The sequence below is a fragment of the Engystomops pustulosus genome, chromosome 3, assembly GCF_040894005.1.
Source record: "Engystomops pustulosus chromosome 3, aEngPut4.maternal, whole genome shotgun sequence".
Lineage (NCBI taxonomy): Eukaryota > Metazoa > Chordata > Amphibia > Anura > Leptodactylidae > Engystomops > Engystomops pustulosus.
In genome coordinates, this window is record NC_092413.1 from 109,207,565 (window position 1) to 109,228,752 (window position 21,188).

The 21,188-nt window shown below is 38.6% G+C and overlaps 1 protein-coding gene across 1 annotated transcript in view; it reads right to left on the reverse strand.

Annotated features, from left to right (window-relative positions):
* The window catches only part of SLC16A10 (solute carrier family 16 member 10), a 73,559-nt gene continuing 52,371 nt past the window's right edge, over window positions 1-21,188 (reverse strand). The window contains exons 2-6 of the mRNA XM_072141781.1: window positions 15,472-15,616; window positions 12,084-12,486; window positions 11,600-11,743; window positions 10,640-10,868; window positions 1-8,369 (exon numbers count right to left, since the gene is read on the reverse strand). Of these exons, the coding sequence (XP_071997882.1) occupies window positions 8,131-8,369; window positions 10,640-10,868; window positions 11,600-11,743; window positions 12,084-12,486; window positions 15,472-15,616 (1,160 nt within the window). The 3' untranslated portion in view covers window positions 1-8,130. The remainder of the gene's footprint in view (window positions 8,370-10,639; window positions 10,869-11,599; window positions 11,744-12,083; window positions 12,487-15,471; window positions 15,617-21,188) is intronic.

Consider the following 21,188-nt stretch of genomic DNA (forward strand, 5'->3'; position numbering starts at 1 on the left):
TCAATGTTTATTAGGTACTCATTTACCAACAGTTATTATAGAGTTCCTGCCTTCTTTTCACATTCATTGCATATTTACATTTCAAAATTAGCCTTATTACTAATAAAAAAAATAGCAAGAGAAAATACTGTTTTTCTTTTATTTCATTACCAAAAGTTTAAACGTATTCAAGAAGATGTACACAAACTTTATTTACTAAGATTTTCTTCATTTTTAGGATATTTTTATACTACACATTGATATAGTTAAAAGAATACTTGTGAGCACCTTAGCAAGGTTAGTATAAGGCTTAAGGTTAGAAAATTAGAACAGCTACTTCACATCTGTGCCTGTCCTTTCATGATAAAAGATTGCAACAAAATTGAAACACAGAAAGTCTATTCACCATAAGATTCCATATAGTGATGGGTAGCTCCCATCACTTATAGAAGGAAAAGTTATGCAGGCTACAATGCTGTTTTTACTTTTTGGGGCATAGCAGAAGCTACCAAACACAAGTAAGAACGGAGCCTTAGTCATATTGAGTGCAACAGATAAATATGGCTATTACAATCTTTGGCTATTTGTTTCCCTAATTATATAAAGAAGCAAAAATAGCAACTACTTCAACATTGTATAAAATATGTAAATAATGTAGAGTAAAGTAATTCTGCAAATACAAAATGTATAATAGCCCAGAGCTGTATTTATGATGCTGCTGGTTTCTAATAAAGCTGTTAAACTGTATGGGTACGAAAGGGATCAACAATCAGTCTATACAAAGACATAGACTGCACTATACAGGCAGTCCCCGAGTTACGTACAACTTGTTGAATTTGTATGTAAGTTGGTACTGTATATTTTATAATTGTAGCTCCACACAATTTTTTTTTGTCCCGGTGACAGTTGGATTTTCCAAATTTTTTGCTGCCATGGGAACAAGGATTATCAATAAAACTTCATTACAGACACATTACAGCTGATAATTACAGCCTGGGACTAAGGTAAAGCATGTACAGCTGTCACACAAACTAAGAGAGGTTATAAAGTGCTGGAGGAAAACTGAAAGTATGTTATATACTGGTAATAATCAACATTGTACCCTATGTATAGAGTGTGCTACAAATTTATGCAGAATGTATTGAAAGGTTGGGTAAACTTCAACCCCTTGGCGCCAAAGCCACTTTTCAACTTCCTGACACGGCCCACCTTCCTGCCCTGTGTCACTATAAGTGGTTGTAACTTTGGAACGCTTCAACATATCTTAGTGATTTTGAAATGGTTTCCTCGGGACACTGTGGTGTAAATTTGGAAACATTCTCGATTTTCGAAATTCAAAATGTTCTACTTTTTCAACACAAGGTCACAACAGAAAAAAGACTTGATAACTAATGCTTACCAAATGTCTGCTTTATGTTGACATGGTTTTTTACGCATCCTTTCATTTTTATAGAAGATTATGAGGCTTTAACTTTTAGGTGTGATTTTTCACATTTTAATTAAAAAATCGCAAAATAATGCTGTTAAGGGACCTTCTCAGATTTTAACCCTCCCAAAGTTTGATACCCAACTTCTCCTGAGTATAACAATACCCCATATGTGGTGGTAACCTGCTGTATGGGCACACGCCAGGGCATGGAAGTGAAGCTGCGCCATTCAGAACAGATTATGCATTGTCACTTTTAATGGTTATACAATCTTTATTTTTTTGGAAATTTGGACATATAAGGGCTTATTTTCTGCGAGATCAGATGCACTGTACAAATACTTCATTTTAGTAGGTCATTAGCTGAATATTTTATTAACTCTTGATGTATGGAGAAAAAGAAAATCAACAATTTCCTTTCTTTTTGTATTTTTTTGGGACAGCACAACCTACCATAAAAAAGATCACTACGATTAGGGTGATACCTCATTTATATAGTTTTTATATATTTTTCTAATTTTTCTGAAGAAAAACCAATATAGAGAAAATTTTAGTATCGCCATATTTTCGGAGACATAACTATAATAGTTTTTGGTTGACAGACCTGGTTTAGGGCTTATTTTTTTACGTGTTGAGTTGTCCGTTTCAGTGGTACTATTTTGGGGCACATAACTTTTTGATCATTTTTGTATCATTTTTGAAAAGGGATCTTATGAAAAAAGTACATTTGGCAAGTTTTTTGGGTTGTGTTTTTACTGCGTTCTCCAGCGGGTCCAATAATGTTACTGATTTATTGTACAGATTGTTACGGATTCGGCGATACCAAATAAGTGGGGTATCCGGCTCCCAGAGAGGATTGCGCAGTCCCCCGGCACTGGCAGACCCCAGGGCTGCCATCGGAGCACAGGCCCCCCTCAGTAAGCGCTGTGGCGGTCCAATACAACCCACATGCCCCTTACATGTCACAGTCTTGCGTGATTGGAGTAATGTACAGCCGACACCCACAGCTTCTGGGCCCGGCTCCTTTCGGCAGCCGTTGCCAGAAGCAGAACGTGGTACTACGTCACGTGAGGCAACTCCCTGCCGCCCATGACGTACTACTACGGTCAATGTCAGAAAGGGGTTAAATTCAGTTTATTATGCAGGTGTGTTATAGAGCAGGAATTGCTTAATGGATTGATTTATAGGTTTGTGGGGACAGATCTTCTATAACCTACATTTATGCATTTAAATCTCTGCTCTCTTTATCTTGAGAAGTCACAGGGGTAGCTATCGCTGTATGCTTACCAATACATGGAGAACTGTCACTCAATGACTTTTCACGATGGATATAGTATATATTTAAAGAACTACCCATAGACTGTTGTAGCTTTTGAATTACTTCCCAACTCTCAAGGTGAAAAGGTCTTAAAGGGAACCTGTCACCAGAGACCTCATTTTCACTAAAGACATTACACCATTGCAAGGTAAGTTATAACACACAATTATTTTGTAATGCAAATGTTTAGAAAAGGCAGAGAGGCATATTTGTTAAGGAATTTTAGTCTGTCTTTAGTGAAAATGAGGTCCCTGGTGACAGGTTCCCTTTAAGAAAATTAAATCTAAATTTGATTGGTTTGAATTCTGCAGATCCCCAACTTTTTTTTTACATCTCCATAGATAAGCTCATTCTTCCAGCCAACTGTATTTAATTTTTTTTTCTCGTATTGCATTTGCTATACAAAAAATATCCATCAGCTTTTTATGGCTTTGACATCAAACCAATACTTTGTATCCTTATTATATTAGTAAGTGACTGACTGCTATTTCACTTATCCATGACAATGCATCTGGATACATTGCTATTTGTAAATTCCAAAGAATCGGAGTGAAGAATACATTTTTTCTTTGGTTTCCTGTTAAGTATGGACATCTTACAACTGCAAAAGTATTGAATACACACAGCTTAAACAATAAACCTGTTAGGCTGGCATTACACAACCTGAGAGTGAAAAATGGAACGAGCCCCGAGACAGATTTCATGGACCAACCACTATACAGTGGATGGGACTTTAAGCATGATAGTGATATGTGATGCAAGGAGACCCATCTTCCCCGCTGTATTAATGATTACAGTTCAGCAATGCAGGAAAGCACATAAATATATTTGGATACCTTTTCATTATTCCTATCTAACAAGAAATTAAGAACATTCTGAGAAATCTATAAAAATTTGCTGTTATGTAATCTGTCAAATTTAATTCCACATTCTATGAACAGTGAGTGTCCAATACAATGACCACACCAGCAGTTTCGCAGAATAAATTATTTTTACTTCAAAAAAATTTAGCTTTATGCATTCTTTGTTTAAAGCATTTGTCTGTCCCATAGTTTAATAGTTGCATGATAATTTGCACATATCCTGTTTAGCTTGCAAAAATATTAACACCTTGGATCATATGAGTCTATTTTCGTTCTAATGCTTCATTCAAAATTTTTCAATCCGGCAGGATATTTCTGGTTATAGCATAATTAACTAGGACTTACGTTTACTTGATCCTTAGGGCAGAGACTCAGACTCACTTAGACGCCAAGCCACGATCTAGCGAGCACCATGTTTGCTATGTTTGCGGTTCTCCTGCCGGATTGAAACATTTTTAATGAAGCATTAGAACGAAAATGGGGGAAGTTATAATGCTACATGCATATTAAAAGTTAGAAAAGTTTATGCCAAATGTTGTATTGATTAAAATTTAGGCCACACAATGTATCTTAGATGTATCTTTACGTCCAACACAAAGGTGTTCAGGTTTCTCTTATGAAACATTGAACATTTTCCTCCCTAGGCTTCAATAGTTGAAATGGTATTTTGGATGAGGCTGAGACCATTTGCCCAAGACCTAATAATGAAATAGTACAGATACTATAGTAGTAATCTGAAAAGGTGTTGAATGTCGTAGTTTTAATACTGCCAGAATGAATAGCATAAGTCCAAGTTATGAGAAAACCTGTGAGAAACAGGATGTGTGTGTGTAAAACTGACATCTGATATTTCCTCATAAGTTACTATGCTCACAAAGGAGGCCATGTTTGACTAAAACTGCTGTCTCATTCAATCAAGAGTCTTCAATAAAGAAGTGAAGCTTCCTGCAGGGATGGCATGAGGACAGAGGCTCATCATGATATGAGTGTTTCACTACCTCTTCTGTCTACATGAAGGCATTGAGTTACCTTGAATGCTGACAATTAGTTTTACTGACTTCACCCTTCTAAAAAACTGACTCATCAGAATAGGGAGAAGGCGACTTTGGTGTCATGACTTTCAAGTGGCCAATGCTGTGCTGTTTCAATTCTTACAGATTCTAGAATTTCTACTTGCAGGCAGTAAAAACTTCATTGTTTACTTCCAGAACTACAGGGCATGTTAAGATGGTGGTTTGATAAGTGTCATTTATAATCATATTGTTCAGACACTATCATCTTTGTGACAGAGATATTTTTAAACAAGAGATATCAAGTTTCTTGCAGATGCTCCAGATGTCTGTCTGATCAATTGGTCAGTCACATATTCCAATTTACCATACTGCTACTGTGATTGGACAGATTTGGTCAGATACCTGTAATGTTATAGCACAAATTAGACACTAGAGCAGTGATGGTGAACCTTTTAGAGATTGAGTGCCCAAAGTGAGTCTCAAAAACCACTAGCTTTTCCCAAAGTGCCAACACAGCAATTTAGGCAGTAACACACTTATTTCTACCAGAATCTTTGAGCTCCAATCCGACACCTTTTCACTCTTTGGACAGGAACAAGCAGCACAGGATGGGTCACTTTACAATAGCAGGGCACTACTTGGACTACCTGAGACTGCAGGAAGATGCCATGTCTGGCAAACTCTGTGCCTGGGAGACAGCCTGTGTGCCAACAGAGAGGCCTCAGAGTGCCATCTCTGGCACCAGTGCCATAGGTTCGCCACCACTGCACTAGGGCATACTAAGGAGTTTCATGGATAAGGATACTGTGTAGTGTAATGAGCTTAGGATAGATGTACATTGTACATGGCTGTACTAAATGCTCTTCCTCTACAGCCCATGGCCCTTATTTTCATGGATCAACCATAAACTATAGTTCATTAGAATATGTAAAAATGGTAGCCTTAGGATTAGTATTGCTTTTGGCCATATACTATTCCCAAAATTAAATATCTTACATTTGCCACCTCTATTCGTGATTACCTTTTGACTTGTAACCAGGTCATATTATTGAATTTTTCTGATTTTACTTTTGTGAACTAATCCAGGTTGATATAGTTACAGTACCCTTGATTACTACTGGTGACAGCCATGTGGTTGTGTTAAGTTATTAATTATTTTGGACTGTTTTCACAATGAGTAACATTTCTTTTCAGCAGCTACCACGTCCCTTTAACCCATTTTTTATTTACTAAGTTACATTGCCAAGAACAGCATGCTATTAAATAGGAGCCTGACAGTAAAAGTACAGATGATGCTGGTTGACATTTTAGGCGATATATATATTTATATACACACTATTTATATCTGACATTAATCCTGGGACTTGGCTGCAAACTGCAGATCTAGCATTGTGTTATGTGTTTAATAATTGTAAAGGTCTCACCTTACATATAACATTAATAGGCTGTTATGCATTTCATTAAAACCAAAGAAATGATTCTTAGTAATATGGAGATGTATTGGTTATGTCCAAATTCCATGTTCCTTCAGTATTATAATTATAACAAATACACAACAAAATTAATAAAACATTCATGAATGTAAATCATCAACAGAAAGAGATAGGGCAGAAATATTATGCTACATGCATACGAACCTGTGTATCTAAGGGCCCCAAATAACAGACCAATGTCCCAGCACGCGTATATCCTTGGCACATGAGGTCTGCTCAGGCGCAGATGTTGTATAAAAGAGCCCTTAGAAATACATGGGTACAAGCCATTCAAACAACGGACAGCACATGTCCTTGAATAACTATCATGTGCATGAGCCCTTACTCTGAGGCACGCATATTTTCCAGCATTAGTGACTTATTAACATATTACTTTTTTTTATATAAACAGTACAATAACGTCACACAAACTACAAAAAGTTCATTACTAAAGGTAATACTATAGTAGATTTAGCTCTTTCTAAAAAAAATCTTTGGCACATTTATTTTCTTTTGGTTTCCTTGAGAAGAACACTTGAGGCAAATACACACACTGGTATCCAAGGAACACCATTCAATGATTTCTTGTTCAGCTTTGTCCCCTCAAGCTCTGCACTAGGCATAGCATATAGGTTTTACTGCAAATATGTCTTTACTCTTGATAAACTGCACCTCCAGCTCTGCATTTCTGAAGTAAACACCCCTGGTTAAGCAACACTTAGGTATATCTTTCAAAGTAGATCATAAGGTCTATAAGGCACATATATTCATGGAGAAACCTACAACTAGAATGACACGAAATGCAAAGTCTTTGGATCTTTAAATACATTACTCATGGGTGGCTACCATATAAAAATTAAGTTATAAAGTGCATATACAGCAAACACTGAGTTGCACATTGGTAAATGAGGCATATATCACTAAACCTGGAAAGAAACTCAAAGGCCTGGGACACATGTAGAATATTTGTGTTATCCACATTATTGAGGGTGTACGTCAATGTGTCCATGATAAGTTGTTGTATAGCTGATCCTACCTTGCTGTCGTTAAAGTAGTTTAAGGTAATTGTAAAATTCTAAACTGAGACTGCAGTAACGTATAAAAATACTACAATCATTTGATTAAAAAAAACCTCTATCATAATATAGCTTCAGGAGCCTACAAAAAATAAGACATGAAAAATGTGCAGTCAACTAAGACTTGATAGCAGTAGAACAGATATCATAAAAACATTTGCCCTGCTGTAAAGCTAGTTGTGAATATGTATTATTATTGTGTGGCAATCATTACGCTGCTCCAAAGTCTTGGTATGATACCCATACGGTGGATCATAGATTCACTCAACAAGAAAAAGGCTTGAATAAAATGGGTATCCAAGGAATAAGCATAATTCATATTCAAATTGGTCATTAAAATATAAGCTAATTATGAAATTATTGTTATTTAAAGCAGAAAAATGTACACATTGACTATTAAGAAGAATTACAATGCTACTGGCCATTTAATCAGTCCATTGATTTTGTCCCTGTGGAAGAGACAAAGGACAGAAGGTGGCCGCTGGTCGCATGTTCACACCACATGTCCTGCAGTTGCCTGGGCAGGTCATGTGATCGTCACTATTTTCGTCTGTAGTCGGTTGCTTGCAGTGCAGGTAATGTGCAGTGATGGCAGTTACACATCATTACTATGGTAATAGAACAAAACAGGTTGTTAAGTCATCACTAGGAAAAGAGCATAAGAGGGAGGAGCTGTTACTGAATGGTCATGGGAGTTGTAGTATCTTGTGGTGGCCTCATTTGGAAAGCCCATCAAATTTTGTGAATCATTAAAGCAAACTACTTAAGCTCCATTTTGTGATTAATAATATTGAGTCTGTTGTATTAATTTGTTTATAGCATTATGGGTTTTTGTATCAGATGTTCAATTCCCCCTTTAAGGAATCTGATGTGGCAAGTTTTGTTATATATGGAAGAGTGATTATGTAGCTTTGGTTTTATAGCACCTGTTACAAAATTCAGTCACTGTTATACAAAAGTCATACAAAATTAGTTTTTGTAAATTAAATGATGGAGACATCTTCCTTTTTATAATCCTCTGCTGTGCCAACATGTGTCAATGCACTTGCAGTGTTATCCATAATTTTCTCTTCAACCTCTTTATCCAGTGCCTTTTCCTTCCTCTTTAAAGTCCTTTCATGCATCCAGGGGATAAGACAAAGGATAATTCCTCCAATGATGGGGGGTATACCCGCTAAATAAAAGGCTACATCGTAAGAACCAAGTTTGTCACGCAACAGCCCTGGAAGACATAGAAATTATTGAATGTGTTAGTCCATATCTTATGTATAATAATTCAGCACAGTTGCATTTTCAACATTGCGCAGTCATTCCTCTAAATAAAAATGTATACAGTTCATAGTGTTAAAAGAATATACTACCCCAGCAGTGTATCATATGCATGTGTAGCATGTGACCACTATGGAAAATCAGCAGCTGAGCAGACACTTATAACCCTTTGGTCACTAAAATGTAACCTTTATTGATTATTTGTTAAAACAATGTTTTCTACCATATTATTAGGATTAAAATCATCAGATCATGTTACTGACTTAAGCCTCTTTAATTTTTTTAGTGGTCACTGTGTGCTTAGACTAATGAGAGGCATATTAGTTAGAGATATTTCTCAGTACTCAATGTGCAGGCACCTATTAGGGATTAGCTCCTGACGCTCCCCCAGTTTGGAGGAGGCCAGGGAATCTCACACACACTTTGGGGGAGATTTATCAGAAGTGTCTGAGAGCAAAACTGTTCTAGTTGCCCAAGGCAACCAATCAGAGCTCAGCTTTCATTTTATAAACAGCTGTAGGAAAATGAAAGCTGAGCTCTGATTAGTTGTCATGAGCAACTAGAACAGTTCTGCTCTCAGACACTTCTGATAAATCTCCCCCTTTATGTTTAAAGCATTCCAAAACACATCCCATTCACACACTGACAGACACCAAGGTGTAGTAACATGCTGGGGTAGACAGTCACAACCTGGCAGGATTAAAACCTATAATAGGCCCCTTGGCATGTTTCGCCACCTAACGTGGTGTCCTGATGGCTGCGGGGGCTATACAGTACAGACACACCAGAAGAAACATGTTGGATGGGGCTATTATAGGGGGGGGCTGTACCGTAATGCACCCTAACTGATGCAAAAAAAAAAAAAAAAACAGATTTGAAGAGGCCTTAAGATTTGTAAATATCGATTTCTTTGGCAGACAATTGTTTCCACCCTTAAAGGACACCTGTCATCAGGTCAGTGTCACTAGTCCTGTCACTACTACCTGTTGGAGCAGCTCACAAGGATCCATCCCAGCCTTTATCTAGTTATTTCATACATTAATCATTGTAAAATCATCTATTCTTTATTATGTAAATGAGGCTGGTCACATGGTCAGAGGCAGTGATGTCACCCCTGTTACCCCTCCCCTCTCCTCCCCCTGCTCATGTCTGTGTGTAATGTATAGTAAAGTATTGCTGGTATCTGTGCTGCATCTGCTGACATGCTGCATCCTCCTAATATACAGGTGAGAGACACAGACATCAGCTACACATGAATCTGACATGTTCTGCTATAACATGGCTGCCTGGAGCTGCTGTATCTCTCCTATACACAAACACAGGCTGCAGGGGGCGTGGCCACCAGCAAGCACATCATTATACAGCCTCACATCATTATACAGGCTGTCAGTCAAGCACTGGGGGTGTGGCTGTGCCTCCCACTCATGAATAGAGTGGACAGCTTGAATATGCTAATGCTTCATTGGACATTTCACAGGTCATTTGCATACAGCTTTAGGACCTCATTGCTTAGGTTTACAGGCATGTAGAGGGACAATGAAGGGATAGAGGCAATGCTCTCTAATGGCAGTTTATGAAAATATATTTAGTTTAGGGGGGTTATTTTGCATGACGGGTTCTCTTTAAGGCTCTTTTTGTTTGTCATTCTTCTGAGAGCAATACCTTTACCATTGGTACTATTTAGTGCTAAATAGAGCAGTTCTTTTTGTACAGCAGTTCTGTCTTCATTATCTTATCATTATGCAGAAGTAGCATCTATAAAGTGAAACAGCCCTTATCAGAGTTCTTTCCGGTCAGGCCAGCTGCAGAGGCTAAACCTGGCTAAATATAACATCCGTCATAAGTCTATGACCTCAGTCATAAGTCTTTTTCACATGTGTTGTCTGCACGTAAAAAATACATTGATAACGCCAAAAAAAGAGACACTGAACAAACTCTGCTGAAATCTGATTGAACTCTGATGAAAAATGACAGGGGTTTATGGTAAAACTTTAGCTACATCCATACAGCAATGTGAATGTCCTCCAAAGTTCCTGAAACAGGAGATTGGAAACAGGCAAAATGGACTCAAAAGGTAGGCAGCAGATTAGACCACTAAAGTTACTAACCATTTTATTGTAATGTGTGTACTATTATCCAGAAAAATACATTTATATAATAGAGTGATAAGGGGTAAATGTACTAACATGATGCAACTATTAATGACAAAATATTTAGATTTACCTGCAACAGGAGGTCCAACAGTCATTGGAATTGACATAAATCCAAGCAAAAATCCAATGGCTTGAGATACATTCTCTGGCCCAACAAGCTCAAATGCAATGGGAGCCATAATACAAATGAAACAGCCATCAAACAGGCCCATGAAGAGACAGACAGCAATCAAACCACCAAAATTGTGGCACAATGGAATCATCATAGACATCAGTCCAATGAAGAAAAAAGATACCACCTGCAGGAAAAAAAAAAATCAAATAGTATAAGAATTCTACTAGTCTATTAATCATAAGGATAACATTGCAATATGTAAAATATGTTATTTTTTCTTAACCCCCTTCATGAACGATGGTCATTACCAGAAACCTATAAATAAATGGATAACTGCTAAAGACCACTGGAATAATAACACCCAGTTGTCCGTGTATGAGTTCTAAGAAATAGTGAACCAAAATTGCTATATTCTAAGGAATATAAGTATTTACTAAGACATATCAGGAAAGATGTTAGGTACTTAGCAATAGACAACCCCTGTAAATAAAGCTTGCATAAGCACAAGAACCACATGTATGTTTTAAGATAGAAACTTTTTAAGTTTTTAACATTAAACGGGTTGTCCAGGCTTTAAAAACTATACATCCGGCCTGGGCTGTAAAAAAACAAACTTATCCTTATCTCATTGGTCGCTCCTGTTGTCCTGTGCTGCTGTCCGTCAGTCATGTGCTCCTGTTTGTCTACAGAGTTTGGCACACACATCCGTCCACTGCCGGGTGCTGGATACAGCATTACATTCAATGCTGTATCAGGAGATCGGAAGTAGTCAAACAGGGTACAGCACTGACGGATGGTGGCATGCAACAACAGGAATGACGGAGGAGATAAGGATACGTTGTTTTGTTTCTACAGCCCTTGCAGGCCGGATATTTTTTTTTTTAAAGCCCGGACAACCCATTAAGTAGGACTGACCTGTAAATAGACTTTCTTGACACCTGGAATGTAATCTGCGACTCTGCCGAAAACAAGCCTCCCGACGCCAGATGTAACACCAATACACAGCAACAACACTTCTTCCTTGACCTCAGGTCCCAAAAGCTCCCTAACATGTTTCATCTGTGGAGTAAATATGGAAATAACAAATAAATGGTCAAACTCTGAATATGTTCAGATAATCTCATAATCACTTAATTGTTAGGATTCTTCATTGCATTCAATAGACAAATAGTATTTAGCTTTCAGATTATACCGCGCCCAACATTTACAACAAAAGGAACAATATAATAAGTGTCTATCAACAAGAAATATGTTTTTGCTCTTAAAGCTGTTTATGATCACCAATATGTTATTCACTACTAAGTTTATAAACAGCAACCAGGTAGAGTTAGAACAAATCATCAGGTGTTTTGCAGCTAAGTTTCCTGGGCACAAACCTGCTGTAAAGGCCATAACTTACCAAATGGACATATGGCACAAAATAGCCAAAAAGGGCTGCAGGGATCCCAAATGCCCAAATGCAATAAGTCTTGTATTTGAAGATGGAGAAGTTTAAGATCTTTTTACGCCTGTTGCTGCTCCTAGGCAATAGTGGCTTGTAGGTGAATCCAGCCAAAAAAAGTATAAACATGAAGATACATAATACACGAAGGGTATTATAAAGTCCTATTCCGTCAAGTAAAAAGCTGAGTAGAAAGGGTAGGGACACAGTAAACAGACTGCTGCCTGCCGTGACGATACCATTTACAAGACCCAAGCGTTTTTTAAAGTAGTGTCCCAAAATAACCAACGATGGTTGGTAAGCAAATGAGCAGCCACAGGCAAATAAAATCCCATAAGTAAAATAAAGAGGTTCCAGGCTCCTATAAAAAAAGAATGAGAAATTAAATACAGACAAAAATATAACATAATAAAGTTAGTCATATATTCACCTGGTTTGGTCTATTAAGAAGCCAAGCTACCATTAACAGCGATAGAAACAACTGCACAGAGGAAAATACACAGTAAATTTCCATAAGGTTTTAAAGGCTTATAACTCGACTTCTTAGCAGTATACATCTTAGAGAAAGGCATCATAATAGGTCATTACCTGGTGCTGGAACCTGAGTAGGGTAAAAAAAGACACCTAAAGGCTCCCCTTCAAAATTGTTTAGAATTGTTGGAGAGACTTAACCCCTTCAGGACTAAGCCATTTTAGAGCTTTAGGACCAAGCCTGATGCTTTGAATCTGCTCTGTGCCATTAGAGAGGTTATCACTTCCTCACACTTTAATGTATACAGGGGATATTTAGATTGTTTTCTTGTCACACATTGTATTTCAAAATAATAGTAATGTATTATAAAAAACAGAAATTTTATTTAAGTTTTTATTTTTATTTAAGTTTAACATTTTTTTGCTTGTCAGGCAGATAGAGATAGAACCCAAATAACCTCATAACTAACATTTCCCAAATGTCTGAATGTTAATGTGGCTTTTTATGCATCCTCTTTTGTGTAGGTTGTTAGGAGGTTCAGAATTTTGGGTGCAATTTTTCTCATTTTTATGAAAATCACCAAAACCCCTTTTCAGAGGCACCTCCTCAGCTTTAAGTGACTTTGAGAGGCCTAAATAACAGTAAAACCACAAAAAGTATGCCATTTTCGAAACTACACCCCTGAATGTATGAAATATCTACTTTAAGAAGTTTTTTAACCCTTTAGATGTTTCACAGGGGTTAAAACAAAATGGAGGAGTAATTCATAGCAGATTTGCTTTGTCACATTTTACAGGCTATACAATGTTTATTTTGTTGTAATTTGGACATAAAGGGGATTATTTTTTTTGTGGATGACATCCACTTTTCAGGTACATCATATAGGGGGGGGGAGGGTCAATAGCTAATAATGACATTTTATTAACTGTTTCTTGGTGGTGGTTAAAAAAAAGTCTTTATTCTATGGGTCACCATGATTACACCGATATCCCATTTTTATATAGCTTTTTTTATGCTCAACTTGTTTGGCGGAATATAGAACTCATTTTGTGAGAAATGTTCTCGGTTTTGCATCACCATGTATTAATGGGTATAACATTTTTATTTTTTGTTTACAAAGCTGTTTTAGGGTATGTTTTTCGCTGGATAAGCTGTAATTTTTCTTGGTTTCATGCGGGGGTTAATGTTACTTTTTAATCACTTTTTATGTGAATTTTTTCTTTTTCGGCATCCTCCAAACAGGTTCAGTGCCAATTTTATTTTGTAAGTGTTGTTGTAGATGTGGTGATGCTCAATATGTAGTGTTTTTAGGTGATCTTCACTTACCATATTTTTCGGACTATAAGGCGCACATAAAAGCCTAGGATTTCCTTAGAAATCCAAAGTGCGCCTTATAGTCCGGTGCGCCCTATGTATGGAGGAGGGCAGCGGACCCTACTTACATAGGTCCCCACTACCGGAGACAGCAGATCTCCAGCGGGAACTGCAGACCACGCGGCACGAACAACTTTTGCCGCATCGGTCTGCAGTTCCCGCTGGAGATCTGCTGTCTCTGGTAGTGGGGATCTATGTAAGTAGGGTCCGCTGCCCTCCTCCACCTGAACGGACCCCCTTCCCCGGAGACTGCTCACCTCTTGCCGCTCTCACCTCCGCTCCGTTTTCTGCCACGCCCCCGGACCTCCCCCACGCGCCTTATAGTCCGGTGCGCCTTATATATGGAATTTTTCCATATATAAGGCATTTTCTACTAATGCGCCTTATAGTCCGGTGCGCCTAATGGCCCAGAAAATACGGTACTTATGTTTTATTTGATTTTTATACGGGATAGTGCATCAGGGGACTTTTATCTTTTTTTAAAAATATTTTATTTCCACCTTTTTTTAAAGTTTTTTTTTTGACTGCTTTATTTTGTCCCAGGGTGGGATCACTTGTTCATTGTAATATACTGCAATACTAATGTATTGCATAGCCTGGCAGAAGCACTATTAGATTGTACATTTAGACTGCCATAGCAAAAATCGGCACCTCCGTGCCCTGCCTTGGTAATGCCCCATAAGCGCCACGGTCACCATGACTGCAGCGTCTATAGGTAGTTACAGTGGGATCCCAACTATCGCATACTGGTGGGATCCTGCAGCATCTGAACTACCTGCATCCTGTGATGTAGAGTTACATCAGGGTGTGAGAAGGGGTTAACTTAAAGGTCATCTATCACCAAATCAGGTATTGCAAATCAGCACACTTACATGCTTGTGTGTCCCCCCTCTGGCCCTTGTTTTAACAAAAAAAAAAAAAAAAAAAAAGCTTTTACAATTATGCAAATAAAGCTGGGGTGCTCCAGGCTCCATAGCTCTTAATTGAGCCTGGAGGCTCATTTGCATAATTAAACACTTTTTTTTGTGAAAACTAAGGCATAAAGAGTAAGAGGAAGAGTGGATCCTGCCAGAGTGGGTATGAACCTGCATGTAAGTGTGCTTGGTTTACTATCTTTGATCTTTTAGGTAGATTTCCTTTAACGTAAATATAACAATTTAAATGTAACAATATACAAAACCAAATTAAAAATCCTGACCCTTTTTTCCCGCACCAGCAACCAGGTTCCATTTGATGCAGTTTCTATTCTGCTGTGATTTCTTCAAGGGTAAGTCACAGCCCTCAACATTAACCTCTACACACATGACAACACAGACTGGTCTCACAGTTACAAGCTGCAAAAGTTGGCATGTGATTGGCTGCAGAGGTGACCTTCTCTTACATCACAGAAAAATAGAAGTGCAGGAACTGCAACATAAATTAAGCACTGGAATGGGAGGGTGTGCTCTGTTTTTTTTTAAATAACTTCAATACTTATTAAAATAGGTGTCTAGATCTTACCTGACAAAAGAACTTGAAAGAAGGCCGATGATACCCACTCCAGCACCAACAACTGCAGTTTTTCGACACCCAAACATGTCTGTAAATATGCTGACCACAGGGGAACAAAAGAATATCATTCCCATTGATAAGGAGCTCACCCATGCTGTGGAATAGAAACAAATTAAAAAAATGAACAAATTATATGGTAAGGGTGATACAGGGCAAGCTAGAAACTGTGTACAATTCTACTAACTTCTGCAATAAAAATGTCAATTAAAAAAGTAACATGTTTATTGATCACATGCAATTTTGTTTTCCGGTCATGCTGTTCTACTGGAATGTATGATTGTAGCCTAAAGGGTGCCCAATACACTTCCTGCTCTGGTGACTGAAATGAGTGCCAAGAGGTGAAAAGAATGCTGCCCTTGTGGTGATCACTACCAAAGTCCAAGAAGAATTGTGAATGAAAAAAAACAGACTTTTTCTTATCTGTAGCTTCAAGGAAAAGCAGTAAACATATGAATCTCCACATCAGTATCCTCTCACATTGAGCTGCCAGCAGCACTTAAAGGAAACCTACCACTTCTGATGGTAGGTAGGAGATGTAAACTCCGGGCACCAGCTCAGGGTGAGCTGGTGCCGGAGCTTACCTTAGCGAGTGTTTTAAACCGCTATATCGCGGTTTAAACACATTTTGATTTACCTCTCCGAGGTAGCTTCGGCGCTGCGCGCGGCCGCGCCTCCATACGGAGTGCCGGAGGCGTCACGCGCGCATGGCCGCGCGCAGCGCCGAAGCTACCTCGGAGAGGTAAATCAAAATGTGTTTAAACCGCGATATAGCGGTTTAAAACACTCGCTAAGGTAAGCTCCGGCACCAGCTCACCCTGAGCTGGTGCCCGGAGTTTACATCTCCTACCTACCATCAGAAGTGGTAGGTTTCCTTTAAAAGGGTATTCCCACGAAGACAAGATTCTTAAATATACTCATGATAACAAAATAACAAGCCGGAAGACGCGCCGAGAGCGTGAGGCAGTTGCTTGAATCATGCACTGTTTGCATCACTCCCTCTCCCCTGGTATGTAATGTTTTTTCATCAATAAAGGAATGTGTCTTTAGAATAACACAACTGTAATTGGGTGAGCACCCTTCCAACTTCTTTCCACTGCCTACGAATTGGAAGTTTTTTGGGGGGATTGAGCACCCCCTATGTTGTTTTGAACTGTACATTATGCTGTTCCTATATGGAGAGTCCAGGTCATGCAATGAATGGTTATGGTCATTGGTAACTTGGGGAATTGCCATCTTATTTTCTATAAAAAGGATTGTACCAAAATTACACACATTCTCTTACTCAATGTTATTAACAAATATATTTCTCAGTTATAATTTCCACCTGTCTCTATCAGACCTGGTGTGTACAAATTTCGGTTGCCCTGGGGTCTCACCATAAATCTTCAGATTTTTGTGGTTGGGCAGGACAGATTCTTCTCATGAATTGCTTCTCCTATCTGCTTGATGCAGTGTGATCTGCAGTGAGCCACTGCATTACAAGATGAGCTCACACAGAGACAATCACAGACACTTCCTGCCAGCAAGCAGCGTGCACAGTCTTACTCTGCAAGCTACAAGCAAGATCCGGGGGCCTGTAGTATGGCAGTATATGGTAGGATCAATCACACAACCTAAGGTTAAAGTCTGAAAATAAAAAAGTTTTTAAAAAAACCCCAACAAATTCTAACTTTTATTTTTTTCCCTAGATCTGATATAAAAATAAATAAACAGTAAATATCATAAACATTTTGAGACACATGATACCTAACAAGGTAACGCTATGTCCCAAAATGTCCGATCTATCAAAATATAATAATGGTTATAGCCTGTCACAAAACAATAACGCCCAAAGTCGAAAATGCCACTTCATTGCCATTTTGCAACATATACAAAATGCAAGTGATTAAAAGGCTGTACAATCTTGAAGGAGGGAGCCACAGCACCAGAGGTCAAAATTCAAAAGGGTTTATTTATAAGTGCATCCAAACATGATGAGCGCAACGTTTCGATTCACAATGAATCTTTAAGATTCATTGTGAATCGAAACGTCGCGCTCATCATGTTTGGATGCACTTATAAATAAACCCTTTTGAATTTTGACCTCTGGTGCTGTGGCTCCCTCCTTCAAGATTGTAAGATTGTTAACCCCTGGTTTCCGGCATCAGAAACTTGGGCCGCGGGCACCACCACAAATTTGATCCACTTCTCAAGAAAGATTGCTGTCCTACCTCTCCATTAAAAGGCTGTACAGTCCTCAAAATGGTAGCATTAAAAACATCATCTTATCTTGCAAAAAATAACACCATACCACAGCTTCGGTCACTGAAGTATTAAAAAGTTATTAGTGCCAGAAGATGGCAAAATGAAGAAAAATGAAATGAAAAATGTATGAAAACATTATAAAACCTATAAAAATTTAGTATGCCCTTGATTGAATCCAAAGAATATAATAGACATGTCATTTGGGGCGCACAATGAAAGCTGTAAAAACCATGCCCGCAAGAAAATGGCACAAATTTATTTTTCAATTAATTTCACTGCATTTGTATTTTTTTTCTGCTTTCCAGTACAGGGCATGTAACATTATAAACCGTTACTCTGAATTGCAGTAAGTTACTCAGGAAACAAGCCCTCACACAGCTCTTTACATGGAAAAATAAAAAAAAAGTTATAGATTTTTGAAGGTGGGGAGTGAAAAATGGAAATGCAAAAACAAAAAGGCCTGGTCGTTAAGACATTAAGATGGGCTATTTACCCATGATAATCCCTTGTCTTATATGAAGGCCAGGGAAACACTGCATTTTGCAAAGCATCTGACTAATTTTAAAGTGGTTGTACAGTTTAACTATAAAGATCCCAGATTGGTGTATTGGTCTTTATGGTGACTGTAACACGGACCTAAATGGGGTCAATCATTAATGTGCTGTGGATGTAGGGGTTACCACCGAGTCCAGTGATGGGCTGTAGCGGTGACCTGTCATAAATGGGGCATTATATGGGAAATCTGGAATAGGCGAATCTGCAGAGAAACATGAAGGATTCTCAAGAAAAACAATATAAGCGTGGAAAAAAAACCTGACTGTTACAAGATAGAAAATCTGGAAGGTTTTTTTTATATCTGGTCCACAATTTACAAAACCATGTACTCTCTATTCATCTCCTGACCAGAAGATGGCACACTAACTGCAGAGCTGTAAAAGAAACTCATGATTCAGCTATCAATGCCATAACAACACAAGACAACAAGTAACCTTTAATACCATCATTAGATGATAATACAAAAAACAATTCATATCCATATCACAAGCACCTGAAATAGTATGTTTCATGCAATCCTAACTTTGTGAAAATCAACCATTAATGGAGCATTAAAAAGTAATCTAAATATCCCTCGTGGGTTCACATTGATAACAATTGATATGACCCCCCAATCTACGACAGCAAGGTTTGACAGCTGTAAAAAAAAACAACTAAATGACTTCAATAATACAATCTATCAATTAAGTGAGGTCTGTTCCCCCTGTGAACCCCCTAGTGCAGTGATGGCGAACCTTTTGGAGACAGAGTGCCCAAACTACAAGCAAAATCCACTTTTTTGCCGTGACGTGCCAACTTGGCTTTTTAAGCAGTAACTTCTTACTACCTGTTCTTCCACATCTTTCAATCGTATTGTTCCTTTGAGGTCACCAATACAGTTGAAAGAAGGACAATTTCAGACTTTTTATAGATTCTCTCCAGGCTCTCTCTGTGGAGGATGAATGGTGGTTCCAGCAGGAAGACCTCCAAAGATATTGCAGTTCTGTCAACACCTTCTCACTTTTCCCGTAGTTCCTAACAGCCAATGAAGTGTCACTTTAAAATGGCGCTGAGAGCAGCATCTCTTAAGTTGCCTGGGACTGCAGTAAGATTTTGGTGGATTTGGTCGTACTTGGTGAATTTTGCCCTGAGGCAATGGTCTGAGTGCCCACAGAAATGGCTCTGAGTGCCACTTCTGGCACCCGTGCCATAGGTTCGCCACCACTGCCCTAGTGTTTTGTAATCCTAGAATATTTTATAAACTAGCAATACTTTATCTAATATGCAAATTATCGGCAGAGGCTACTGGGGCGTGGAGTAGCCTTTGCTCCTATTGCCTTGAGACGCTACTCCAAGCCCCAATAGCCTCTGCCGATAATTTGCATATTAGATATCTTAGTTTAGAAAGTATTTAAGGATTAGGTAAATATAGATTAGGGTTTAGCACATTACTAGCAACCTACCAACTAGATCTACCTTAATAGTTACCATAGTCTCATGGTAGGTTTCCTTTTAATACAGTATATAGAAACAGCCTAAGATGTGAAATTAATATTTAGTACGTTTTTGGGCAGATTTATCAAGAATGTATCAGACTTGATATAGTTAGACTAAATTAAAGTAGTTAATGTGTCTGCTGCTGGATGTTGAATTTTCCCCTTTTACCGTGCTAGTCGTAAAAATGTCTAAAAGATGATTGATTAATCGATTACCGTAATTAATAAATGTTGCATTCAAGCGTTTTCTGGCGTAAATTACAACAGTTTTCTTTCTTAAACAGATCAATCTGCCCATTTGTGTTTGCTTTATTCCAGCACTTCGGCTGTTTATAAATGTGTAGTGCAAGGTTAAAGCTTATTCGTGACAGTGTGGTAGCATATGCCGAAATCCTCTCCATCACATGACTGAGATGATGGGCAATGACTAGGACAGCATTGTGCTATTTCCACAGAATGTTGTACTTAGGGGTCAATGTTAGACTTTGATTAGGGTTATAGAAACGTAAAGCCATAAATACACTATTGTAAGGTTCTGTGTCTTGAATTGTGTGCTAGAATTCATGTAAATTGTATCTTTCATGTCTTTTCCCCCTAAGGCTAGTGACTTGATATTGGAATTTTACTTAGCTATGGGGTGTACTGCAAGTTCCTGACCCTCAAACAAATCAGAGTTCAAACATCTGAATGAAAACAGCCTATGAGATTTATGAGGGTGTGGAGACGATATAATATAGGTGTGTCCTGATACCCTGCTGCTTGATATTATGAGCCCAGTTTAGGACGCCAGGACACATACACCAAATGTATATTTATTTTGCGAAGGTCATTATCAATATTTCAAAAAATAACTTGTTAGTGCTCAGTGTCTAAAACCCAAATATATTTACAGATACTGGGCGGCATCATACGCTGGCGCTCGTGCTGGCCCCATCGCTGCATATTCGCAGCGGGATACATCAAGAGGCTTCTGCCTCTTGATGTATCGGGGACGGAGGCTGTGCAGCGCTTATTCTATGCCAGGCAGTGTGCCGGCGCGGGGACAGTAACGCCCTGCGCTGGCCCACTACCGGCCGCCCATGCCCCCCCCCCCTCACACCCCACTGGCCTGAAGGTGGCGGAGAGGGCAAAATAGTCGCAAGTGCTAGCATTAAGCAAGCATTTGCGATTATTTCAGGGCGACTGCCATTGCGCAGAGGTGTTTTAGACCATTTTTGACACTTGCAAGATGCTAATCATATCTCTAGATATGGAAACTGCAACTTTGTTCCATTATAACCCGGGTCAGATTTATTAGCAGCCTGTGCCAGTTTATTGGTGTAAAGTAAGCATGACTTGAGCAGGGTTAAGAGAAAGAAAGGGCATTTAATAGTTCTATCAATTGGCACCAAG